The sequence below is a fragment of the Musca vetustissima genome, unplaced genomic scaffold, assembly GCF_032173495.1.
Source record: "Musca vetustissima isolate MV318-11 ecotype Yass unplaced genomic scaffold, APGP_CSIRO_Mvet_v1 utg20219, whole genome shotgun sequence".
Lineage (NCBI taxonomy): Eukaryota > Metazoa > Arthropoda > Insecta > Diptera > Muscidae > Musca > Musca vetustissima.
The window spans coordinates 82,553-95,808 of NW_026880728.1; the positions used below are offsets into that span (position 1 = coordinate 82,553).

The following is a 13,256-nucleotide window of genomic DNA, read 5'->3' on the forward strand; positions in this document are numbered from 1 at the left end:
TTTTATAAATTGCCTTTTAAAAACAATTGTATAGGTATTCAAAATTCCTCTCTTCTCCCAAAATATCTTGCCATTTACTCACATTATTCTCCACAACAAGAAGGATCTAACAATACCACCACACATCCACTTCGTCCCTGTCTCTCTCTGCTATTTCTTCCACATATCTGTTGTTGTTGTGTTAATTGTTATTAAAAAAATAATACCAATTCAAAATTCCAATTTTTTTCATAACCTACCATTTCAGTTGCAAAGAATATCAAAATTTAAATGCATTCTTTGCCATTGTTATGGGCCTATCGAATATGGCCGTGTCACGGCTGCAACAGACCTGGGAGAAAATCCCTTCGAAATTTCGTAAACTTTATCAAGAATTTGAGGCTTTAATTGATCCTAGTCGTAATCATCGGGCGTATCGGGTATTTGTTGGAAAGCTACAACCGCCACTAATACCCTTTATGCCGCTACTGCTCAAGGATATGACATTTGCTCATGAGGGTAATAAGACGAGCATTGATGGTCTGGTGAATTTCGAAAAGATGCATATGATGGCTCAAACGATGAGGACGCTAAGATTTTGCCGATCAAGGAGTTTGGGTAAGAAAAACGAATTTTAATGTTTGATTTAAATTTTAATATTTTGTTATTTATTTTAAATACAGGTTTGGATCCCCCCTCACCCAAGAGTGAAGGTGAGGTCCGCTCCTTTATTAGCTGTCTGCGTGTAATTGACAATCAACGAGTCCTTACGGCAATGTCCCAGAAAATCGAACCAAGTCGTAAAATCTAAATTTCGAATATTAGAAAAAAAAAACTAAAATCCAAAATTCTGTATATTGTTTTACATCTTCTTTTTTCTTCAATAGAAATGTAGTTCATGTTAAAGAGTTGTAGAATTGATTTTCCACCCCGCCCTCAGTTCCCTTAAATGGTAAAACAATAATTGATATATATTTTTTGTTATATAAATATATATAAAAAGTGTGTTTAAAAAAAGTCATTTTGTATTTAAAACAAAAGAAATAATTTGTATTTAGAATTTTTAGAAAAAAAGTAGATTTAAAAAAAATTAAATTAAAAAAGTGTTTGTAAAAATTTAAGCATTAAAAAAAGTATTTTAAAATATTATATATGTGATAATAATACAAAATAATTATAATAATAATAATTTAAATTAAATAGTATTTCTCTCTCCCTCTCTTATTTATAAATCGTATTTGTAACCTAACATCTGATGAGAGCAGGAGTGGAAAATCAGAAGAAATTAAATCAGAATTATAAAAATAAATTAGAATTCGGGTATATTTTGAATCTTTAGATGGATTCTCAATAAAAACGTATGTTTATTTTAACTATAAAAATCCTTCAAAATGTAAACTGATTTTCCATAACTGTTCTCTATCTAAATCTCTCTCTCACAACTCAATTCATTCCCTCACTCTCTCGCTTAATAATTTTATTTTTTAATTTTTTTTCAATTTTTCTTAATTTTTTTAATACATATTTTTTCTAATTTTTTATTATTTTTATATAACCCATATTGTTTTCCCATATTTATTTTCATATAACCCATATTGTCCTCTCTTTTTCTCCTTCCTTTCCTTCCCTTTTATACACTATTCTCCTAGTTCTTAAACTAACCTATCTACCTTTTTCCACTATGTGCCCTTTACAAAACCTTCCCTTTTGTAAAAAAAGGAAATGTAAATATGAATCTAAAACTTTAAAGACATAAAAAATGTGTTATAAAAAATAATTAAATAGAAATTATATATTTTTCTAAGCTCTTTACAATTACAAAAATAAAAACTAAGTAAAAGAATTAATATAGCAAAATAATAATGTTTGTAATTTAAATTCAAATTTTTAAATGTAAAATTTAGTTCTAAATTTCTTGTATAAAAATTGTATAATTTCAAAGATTTTTTTTACGAAAATTGTATGTATTTTTAGAAAAAAAAAAATATATTGAACCTTCATTGCACATACATACGTATATAGTTATAATTTGTTTTATTATTATAATTTTTTTAAATTTTTTATTTTGTAAAAAAAAAATATTTTATTCGAAAATATTTTTTTAATTTAAATATATAGACTATTTTATTAGCCTTAATATTTTTTTTAAATTTTTTATTGTTATTTTTATTTATATTAATTAAAAAATATATTAAATAAATATTTAATTAAAATATTATTTTTGGTATTTTTTGTTGTTAATTTGCATTCAATTCCTTAAATTTTATATTAACATTGAAACCTCAACAAAGTTTGTGATCTATATATAGAGGTGCCACAGAAGGAACCCAAACTGTTTTTGACCCTTTTTACTGTTAGCCGCCATGAGGTGAGAATTCATTCTATATTATAGATCAGTCTGGACCCTTAGATATAAACTTTCTAAAGGCTTAATCCCAGACAACATTTTTATTAGATACAAAAAAATAAATTTGATTTTAATTAGTCTGAATATTAATATAGGCTACTATCAAAATCCCAAAACATTTCTTGTATATACCCAAAGTGGTGTATCATATATAGTCGATCCTTTCCAACTTTTCTCCTTTCTTTATGGGGATTTCTCCAGAATTGTCTTAGACTGGCTGTCATTTTATCCAACAGCTCTATTAATTTTTCTTTATTATAGAAATGGTAAATTAAACAGTTAAATCGAATTCAAAAGGGACAATTTACACACGTGTACTTCAGAATAATTTTTCATATAAAATTCTGCATATTTGGAAATAGCCAGACTTCTAAGCTTTCATATGACACCAATTTTATTGCAATATCACCAGCAGTTCTAAAGTTATGCGACAAATAGCTTTTCGCTGTCGCAATTACCTACTACATCAATAGATGGCGTTGTAGCCGCCATGTTGATAGGTAGCCACGGAACATCAAAACTATTTTAAAGTTAAAATGACTTTTGAACGAATTGTGATTTTTGGAAGATTAAAACGGTTATAAGTAGCTTAGAATTCAATGATTATCTGTAGATTAAAATACATTTAAAATTCCAAGCACAATTTGGTACATTTTGCTAAAAAAAATAATGTCAAGAATTATCAGAAAACTTTCTATGAAATTTTCTCCGGCAAACTAAACTTACGTCGAAAGAGAACTTTTAAAACTTTATATAATCGTTGGATTTTTTTAAATATCTGCATCCGTTTAAAATTTTTTGAATTTTACTAATAACTTTATATTCCTTTACGGCATGTTAATTTGGCGACTGGGACGCCATCTATTGCAGTAGGTGGAAATGGCGAAAACGAAAAAACTAAAGTTTTATTCAATCTTCTATAACTTTTTAAATACTTGGAGTATCGAAATAAAATTGGTATCATATGAAAGGTAAGAATTGCAGCTATATCGATATCTGTTCATAAATGTATAAATATGTAATCTTATGTACGAAAATTTGTTTTAATATATATTTTTGTTTTTATTTGTATAAAAAATATATTGTTTTAAAATTAAAATAAAATTGTTCGATACTATAATAAAGACACGATTTTGCCCTTTAATATGACAGGGCATTTGATTAAAAAATTACAGATAATAGAAGACTATTTTAAAGAAAAAAATATATTGGTGTTATGGATCATTTATTTCAACAGAAAAAATACTTCAGACAAGTAAAAAATACTTCAGACAAGTAAAAAAATCGACTCCAAATTGTCTGAAATGGTCCAGACACATGAAGTCTAAAACCAAATATTCGATGAAACACATTTTAACCGTAGCAACAAAGGGTATATACTCTCATAAGTCAAAAGGCAGAGGGTATGGAAATTCTGTTGCTGTATATGAGATTAAATTTTAGAGAATAGTTTCTTTTTCATTTTTTATTACCATGTCAACTCTGGTAAACTCCTAAAAATATCTCTTTGATTTCTATATGTATCGTTACGCGTTTAAAATATACGAAGGATATCAGAAAATTCCGCTTTTCTGTTAACATGGCAACTCTGAGAAACGTTCTTCAATATGTATGATCTATGCTATTAAAATCCATTTGAATTATTTCAATATTTACAACGAATCTAAGATTTAAGCGATTTTCTGTAAACATGGCAGCACTGGGAAGCACTTGTCCTCAGCGCCATCTATTGCATGGGTAGATTCAAAAATCGATTATGCAAAATTTAAATATCCTTTCTTTTTGCCATAATTTTTTTCATACTACAGATTTTTAAATGAAAGTGGTGTCGTATGAATGGTATAATCGTACACCTACTTTCATTTGACAACAGTTTGTAATGCTTAAAAGACTAATAAGTCTTATTTTGAATCATGCCCATCAATAGATGGCGCTGACGACGATATCCTTATGAATAGACATAGCCAATTTCTTTTCGCCATAACTTTTTTCGTATTGCAAACGTTACGATGAAAGTGGTGTCGTATTATTGTGTATTAAATAAATTGTAAAATATCCATATCATATACAACAATAGATGGCACCGATGACGGGATTTATATCATAAGATCTGTATAATCGTATACTTTCTTGTGAAATAATTAGAATTTCAAAATTATTATTTATTTATATTCCGCTTTTCTGTTAGCATGACAACTCTGACATACATTCTTCAATACGGTAAAATAGTGAATGTAATGTAAACTATTTACACTTTCATATGACATGCCCATCAATAGATGGCGCTGACGACGCGATCTTAAAATATGCATACCTCAATTCTTTTCGTCATAACTTTTTTCGTATTGCAGATATTACGATGAAAGTGGCGTCGCATTAAAGGTACAATTGTATAATTTATTATGAATTAAATAAATTTTAAAATTTCTATACCATGTCCATTAATAGATGGCGCTGACGACGGGTTATGTAAGCATACCACATTTGTTTTTGCTATAACTTTTTACGTATTGCTGGCATTGTAATGCAATTGGTGTCATATGGAAGGTATAATCATATACTTTTTTGTGAAATAAATAGAATTTCAAAATTATTTAAATATTGATATATCATATGGAGTTTAAATTATAGTTATAGAAATCGAGTATTCAAAAGTCCGCTTTCATAAGTCACTTCATAAGTCCACTTCAAATTGTCTAAAACGGATTTGGTCCAAGGAAACGTGGGATCTTAAACCAAAATTTCGATAAGGCACATTTTTGCCGTAACACCTAATTATCCACAAGGCTGAGGATATAAAAAAACAGTCAGCTTTGTTGGCTCCAGTCCGTAGATTTCGATTCTAAAGAACTGTAGAATATACATTTATTTTTAAATTATTATAATATTTTTAGTATACACTACAAAATTGATTGAAATTATCAAATATTTCTTTATAGTTTTTAGAGAATTTTATTTATAAATTTTTTTAATACAATTTTAAATTATGATTTTTTTATATAAAACTATATGATTTATTTTTTATATTTTATTTATTTATTATATTTCATATTTCGTACCCTGTATTTCAATATTACACTTTGTGATGTGTTTTAATAATTTTCCTTAAAATATATAAATAAATGTTTTTTTTTCTATTTTATATTAATTTGTTTTTATATGTGTACATGTAGGTGATATATATTTAGAGAAAAAAATAATTAAAATTAAAGTTTTATAGCATTACATTAAAAAAAACATTTACAAAACCAAACACAAAATCTGGAGAGGGACCTTTGTTAATTGTTAACAAACAAAAACAAATAAAATAATAAAATGCAAATTTGAAATGCAATGCAATAATATAAAAAAATATATTTGAACGAATAAATGTATTTTATTAGAAAAAATAATTATAACAACAATTTATATGTGTTTTAGAAGAAACAAAAAAAAAAACAACAAGTTGTACAAAATGTTAGAAAAAAAATTAAAAAAAAAGTATTTTAAAATCTCCAAAAATATATTCTTGGCCTATACTGGTAAAAAAAAGTATTTTACAAAAGTTAAAACCTTAACTAAACACCTTGGAAGTCCTGAGGATATTTTTGATTGCATTGGTCGTAAAAATGATGAAAAATCTTCACTGTTATCCTTGTCCAGGATCGTTGTCATAACCTCTAAAATCTAAATTTGATTGATGGGCAATGGGAAACCTTTCTTCCACCCTAACATTTAATAATAATAATAATATTTACCACAATAAAAATTTTCCATACACAATTAGAAAAACGAGTCTTTCATGAACTTCTTTCTGCAAAACAAATAATCAAAATTTATTTAAAATACAATAATAAAACAACAACAATAATAATAATATTCTGTTCAAATAAAAAACAAAAATGGTTTCTTACTATTTATAAACGAATTTTTTTATATTGTATGTGTATGTATTTATCTAAAATATTTTTGTGTTAAAAAAATTATATATATAACATAACCTAACATTTTGCAAGCCTCTATATTTAAGCTCCGAAAAACAAACACCAATATTGAAAAAACAAATCGACAGTCTAATTATGAAAATATATATAATAAGTGGATCATAAGCTTGGGTTCGATTCGTGATTGAAAATTGATCCGATTTCATTAATATTTTTCAGCATCCTTTAGAAATAAATTAAAAACAAAATCAGATGTAAAAATTAAAATTTTTTCAAGACCTTTAATAGGCCTTCTTCAAGATCGTCCTTTCTTGTGATCCACTAAAAAAACAAAGACATTTGGTAAACAATGAAAACGCCTTTTAAATATTACTTTAAAAACTAGTAACTACTATTTTTCAACGTCCAAAACAAAAAATACATAATTCCTAAACTATAAGATATTGGATAATCCTCTCAAAAAATATAGATCTGTAAGAAGTCTCCTAAACACCCCACTCTCTTTGAAAATAACAAACATTAAAAATATTCGCAAATTAAAATATAAAATTAAACATATTTTAATTACACATTTATATGAAAATAATCAATATTTGAACTCAAGTTTTTGTAAAAAAAAACCAACAACAACAATAAAATTTCTGAAATAAACAAACAACTAAATATGTAAAAAAATGACTAAAGAAAAAAAATAAAAAAAAAAATCGTAAGTTTTAAATGTGATTAGATTGGACAATCTTAATGAACCAAACAAAAATATAAAATAGAGGATCCTATAACTAACAGATGTTTCAGAAAAAAATAAAATCATTTCTTAAAAGAACAGATTTCTCTAATGCAATAAATGCCAAACAAAAAGTACCCCCTTCTGAATAGACTACCATGGTTACCAAAACAACAAAAAAAAGTCTCTTAAGCAGCTCACTGTAAGAAGAAAAACTCCAATTAATAATAATAAGACAAGAAAATAAACAAATGGAATATTAAAATATATATATTTACACTCACATAAATATTTACAAAGTTCTAATCGACACACACCTAGGAGAAGAAGAAGAAAACGAAGCCAAAGTCTTAGAAGATTGATGAAAAGTTTTGCGCTGGTTCGCCACTCTTTTTTTCGTGGAATCTTCAAAAATTTAAACCAAGGAAATTACACACACAATACTAATATTTATTATTTTCAATTTCACAGCAAAAAAATTTAAAATAACATAAAAAATAATAACTTTAACGAATACAAACGAACAAATATGAACCAAAGAAAAAAAATTTTTGAAAATGAAATGCCCTAACCACAGAGAACAAAATAGCAATAGATTCTTTAAAAGAGCAAATTTAAAAAATAACAACAACAAAAATATGTTACTTTTCTAAAAAGAAAACCAAAAAACGAAAATATTAACAGCCTGTTTTTCTATTTCGAACGAAAATCAATGCGAAAGAAAGTAACTCACTCACTTTCGTTTAAAAAAGCGTTCATGTATTTCGAAAGCTATCGTTCGTTTGCCGTTACGTATACCATTCGAAAAACTACTAAATTAAATGTAATGTTTTACAACAATGTTCAATAAATGAGAGTCAAATGGGAAGTGAGAACAAACTACACAAATACAATCACATATTTGAACCAAAAAAAAAAAATTGTCAAATGAAAATTTTCAGTATTTGTACAATTTTATTTTCTAAAAACATGAATGAAAAATCCAAGCGATACCTATAAAACATGTTCCAACATTTTTTATTTTGTATAGAGATTGTGTTGTGTGAAAAAGCTTCAAATTTTGGTACATAATTCGCGATTTTGTAATTCATTCGAAAGCTATAAAGCAAGTGAGTGAATATGACATTCTCGTTCGCATGATGACAGCTTTTTCGTCATACATAAACCCAATTTGTAAAGAAAAAATATACGTTTACGTTTTCTTTCGAGTTGTTTATCGTTCGACTTCTTTTGCCTGTAAAAAGTTTTTATATGAACCAAAATTGATTTTCATTCGCATTGAAAACGAAAGAAACCTTTCTTTCGAAATACATAAACAGGCTGTAAATATTTCTTCATTCTAAAATATGTAAAAAAAGAAATAAATAAATAAAACAATATTAATTGTACAATTTCAAAATTTACAGAGGCATTTTTATTTTGGAGAGATTTGTTTTTATTTCACGTGGAGTTTTTAATGAATATTTTTCCTGAGCCTATAAAAGGCGTGGATTTTTTTAAAGTATATTTTTATAAGGCTTATGCAAGGCCTATACATTTTTTAAAGTTCGTCGTTAAGATATGGACCAAACTGAAGATGTATGACAGGAAAAAAAACACGAGATGTATATAAACTGTTAAAAACAGTGTTGCCACATGTGTTAATAGCTAAAATTACCGTTATAGGTGTAATAACTATATAATGTCACTAGCATATGCCGGCAACTTCGTTAGCGAATGTAGGAAATATTTAAATATATCTTAACATATTATTTTATTTTCACAGCAAACTGCATATGTCAGAAAAACTAAACAATGCACAAATTAATATCGACCATAAATTAAATTTGAGTACCATTTAATACCCAATTTCATGATTCGAGCTCCAAAGGTTCACCCAAATCCAAATTTTCTATTTAGCACACATTATTCCCATAAGTACCCTGTTCAACCATCCAACAAAACTTCATGCATGTCCCGATCCTACACCCCCACAATGATTCAAAATTCAAATTTCAGGATTCCAACTATATTGGTTCATCCACAATTTAAATTGTACCAAATTTAGTACACAGTAGTACGAATATGCAAAACTTCCTAAATACCCCAATCCTACACACCGACAGTGATTCTAAACCCATGTTTCAGGATTCCAACTTCATAGGTTCACCCACAATTCAAATTGTACCAAATTTAGTACACAGTAGTACCAATTCCAAAACTCCCAATCCTACACTTCCACAGTGATCCTAAATCAAAGTTTCAGGATTCCAACACTATCGGTTCACACACAATCCAAATTGTACAAAATTTAGTACACAGTAGTACGAATTTCCAAAACTTCCTACATACCTCACAGTGATTCTAAATTCAAGTTTCAGGATTCCAACACTCTCGGTTCACCCACAATTCAAATTGTACAAAATTTAGTACAAAGTAGTACGAATATCCAAAACTTCCTAAATACCCCAATCCTACACACCGACAATGATTCCAAATTCAAATTTCAGGATTCCAACTATATTGGTTCACCCACAATTTAAATTGTACCAAATTTAGTACACAGTAGTACGAATATTCAAAACTTCCTACATACCCCAATCCTACACCCCCACAGTGATACAAAATCCAAGTTTCAGGATTCCAACACTATCGGTTCACCCACAATTTAAATTGTACAAAATTTAGTACACAATAGTACCAATTTCCAAAACTTCCTACATACCCCAATCCTACACCCCCACAGTCATCCTAAATCCAAGTTTCAAGATTCAAACTTTATCGGTTGACCCACAATTCAAATTGTACCAAATTTAGTACACAGTAGTACGAATTTCCAAAACTTCCTACATACCTCAAACCTAAACTCCCACAGTCATCCTAAATCCAAGTTTCAGGATTCCAACTCTATTAGTGCACCCGCAATTCAAATTGTACCAAATTTAGTACATAGTAGTACGAATTTCCAGAACCCCCTTCTAACCCCAAACCAACACCCCCCAGTGATCCCAAATCTATGTTTCAGGATTCAAAATCTATCAGTTCACCCACAATTCAAAGTGTACCAAATTTAGTACAAAGTAGTACGAATTTCCAGAACCCCCTTCTTACCCCAAACCAAAACCGCCACAGTGATACAAAATCCAAGTTACAGGATTCCAACACTATCGGTTCACCCACAATTCAAATCAACCTTAATTTGCATTCCAAATTTCAAGTGTTTAGCTCTATCCATTCATACGCTACAAAATTCTACCAAATTTAGTACATTTCAGCACTTTTCGGATACTTATAGTTAGGATTTCCAAAAAAAAGCCATTTACTACATCTATTCTAAACTCCATCAGCGACAACCAATCCAAATTTCAGATTTCCAGCTCTACCGGTTCGCCAAATACAAATGATACCATATTTAGTACTTTCTAATACTTTTCGTACCGTTCTAGTACAAATTTCCAACAACCTAGTCTTATCTGTCACATTTGGACCAAGAGTGACACTCACCTAAAATACTATAGCTTTAGCCGTTTCGTCTGGGCGTTGATGAATCGTTAAATCAGTCAATGATTGACTACTTTACTCTTTTATTAGTATAGATTAAATTTGTACCAAATATAGTACCATATAGTACTTTTCGTACACATGAGTACACGCTTTCAAAACCATCTCTTTAAATAGACTCTACATCTCAACCCTAATTCGCATTCCACATTTAAAGTTTTTAGCTCTATGCATTCACATGCTACGAATTTGTACCAAATTAAGTACATTTTAGTACTTTTCGGATAGATATAGTTCGAATTTCCAAAAACCCTTTGATACACCTATCTTACACTCCATCAGCGACCACCAATCCAAATTTCAGAGTTCAAGCTCTACCGGTTAGCCAAATACAAATGATATCACATTTAGTACTTTTCGTACAGTTCTAGTACGAATTTCTAAAAACCCAGACTATTCTGTCACATATGGACCAAAATTTCAAGACTATAGCTTTAGCCGTTTCGTCTGGGCGTTGATGAATTGTTAAATCAGTCAGTCAATCACTTTACTCTTTTATTAGTATAGATTAAATTTGTACCAAATATAGTACCATATAGTACTTTTCATACACATGAGTACACGCTTTCAGAACCATCTCCTTAAATAGACTCTACATCTCGACGCTAATTCGCATTCCACATTTCAAGTTTTTAGCTCTATCCATTCAGATGCTACGAATTTGTACCAAATTAAGTACATTTTAATACTTTTCGGATAGTTTTAGTTCGAATTTCCAAAAACCCTTTGCTACACCTATCCTACACTCCATCAGCGACCACCAATCCAAATTTCAGAGTTCTAGCTCTAGCACATTTAGTACTTTCCGTACCGTTCTAGTACGAATTAACCAAAAACCCAGCCTTATCTGTCACCTTTGGACCAAGAGTGACCCTCACCCAAAATTTCAAGATTCTAGCTTCAGACTTCAAAAATCACACCTTAACTAAGTTTTCGAAATAACATTTGCCAATTTTTTACTCCATTATGATACCTTACAGGTCAGGAAAGACAGCCCTGAGACCCACTTACATTTGCAGTCCCTGGTATTTTTAATGAATCCACACCCATGTCTGGTCCCCAAAACAGCCATCTTTTTTTAAGGACTACCACATCAGTTGTGTTGAATTTTTTAAAATCTATTTCCTGATATGAGCCCAAAAATGTTCTTCCGAATATTCCGAAACCTGGTACATGTTACAAAGCTAAAAGCCTGCAGTTTGCCAATTAGTTAAATTTTCTATCTACCTGTTCTGGATGCCTGGTAGGTTTGAGCAATTTCTGAAAGAAAATATCGAGCTGAGCACCAGCTGCCATCGTTCATCGATTTGTTCCTCTACACAACCATTGTATTAAGTACTATTATTAAGTAAATAGTGTATGTAGTTGAGTTATTTCTTTATGTACCTTCTTCGTTTATTGAAATATGAAACAAATAAACAGATTTAAAAAAATACTAAAAATGTGTGTCTATTTATGGACGTCTAAAAAAAATCTCTTAGTGGGGGTTCACTATAGTAGTTTCTTGGTAACAATAATGGCTCCCAATGAATTTGAAAAAAAAATTCCAAAAATTTGGTGGAATTTTGCGCAAATTTCACAAAAATACCAGGCGCCCAGAATGAAGTAGCAAGTTGCCCGCCAAAAAAAAAAATCGAAAAATTTTGGTCTGGCAACACCCTACATGCGAAAAAAATTCGAGCGCCTAAAAGTATGCTACAAATTTTGTAATTTTTTGTACGGCATTGCCAGATGCAATTTTTTTTAATTTTTTTTTTTTGCGGGCTACTTTCTATTTTTTTCTGGGCGCCTGGTATTTTTGTCAAATTTGCGCAAAAAATGCATACTACCAGGTGAATGAAAAATTGTGACGTCATCACACATATTATGTCGCATGCGTTGAGGGGGGTGGGTGTGAAGCATGTATACTTACCATATTTGTTGTATCTCCGTAAATAAAAACAAATAGTATTTTTAGTAAATTCATTATTCTTTATTTTTTATTCAATATTCTTTGTAAAAAATATATACATACATTTAAAAATTATATTAAATATAAATTTTAAATTTTATAAACTTAGCCCTCTTATTTGGACTATATTCTATTGTAATTCTTCTTTGGGGAATTTTATGATTGAGAGATGAGGATAATTCCAAAATGTATATATTGATCGTTATCGGCGGGCCTGCCATATTTTGAAATAATTTGTATATCGTTTTCGATTGTCATCATACGGAAATACGAGCGTATATAATTCATAAAAACCTGGAATGAAAAATAAGAGATAAATTAAAAATATATACAAGCATTATCTATACTAATAGAAGAGTAAAGTGAGGCTGAGGAGAGAATCTTGAAATTTTGCCGAGGGTCATTCTTGGTCCAAAGGTGGCAGATAAGGCTGGGTTTTAGTAAATTCGTACTAGAACGGTACGAAAAGTACTAAATGTGACACCATTTGTATTTGGCGAACCGGTAGAGCTAGAACTCTTAAATTTTAAATGAGGGTCACTGATGGAGTGTAGAATAGATATAGCAAAGAGTTGTTTGGACATTCGAACTATAAGTACGCGAAAAGTACTAAAATGTACTAAATTTAGTACAACTTTGTAGCATGTAAATGGATAGAGCTAAACACTTGAAATGTGGAATGCGAATTAGGGTTGAGATGTAGAGTCTATTTAAGGAAATGGTTTTGAAAGC

At 29.3% G+C, this 13,256-nt stretch overlaps 1 protein-coding gene across 1 annotated transcript in view; it reads left to right on the plus strand.

The window, feature by feature from the left end:
* The window catches only part of LOC133326541 (rap guanine nucleotide exchange factor 4), an 83,312-nt gene extending 82,522 nt beyond the window's left edge, over positions 1 to 790 (plus strand). Inside the window, exons 14-15 of the mRNA XM_061535170.1 lie at positions 248 to 597; positions 663 to 790. Coding sequence (XP_061391154.1) covers positions 248 to 597; positions 663 to 790 — 478 coding nt within the window. The remainder of the gene's footprint in view (positions 1 to 247; positions 598 to 662) is intronic.
* The last annotated feature ends 12,466 nt before the right edge of the window (positions 791 to 13,256 follow it).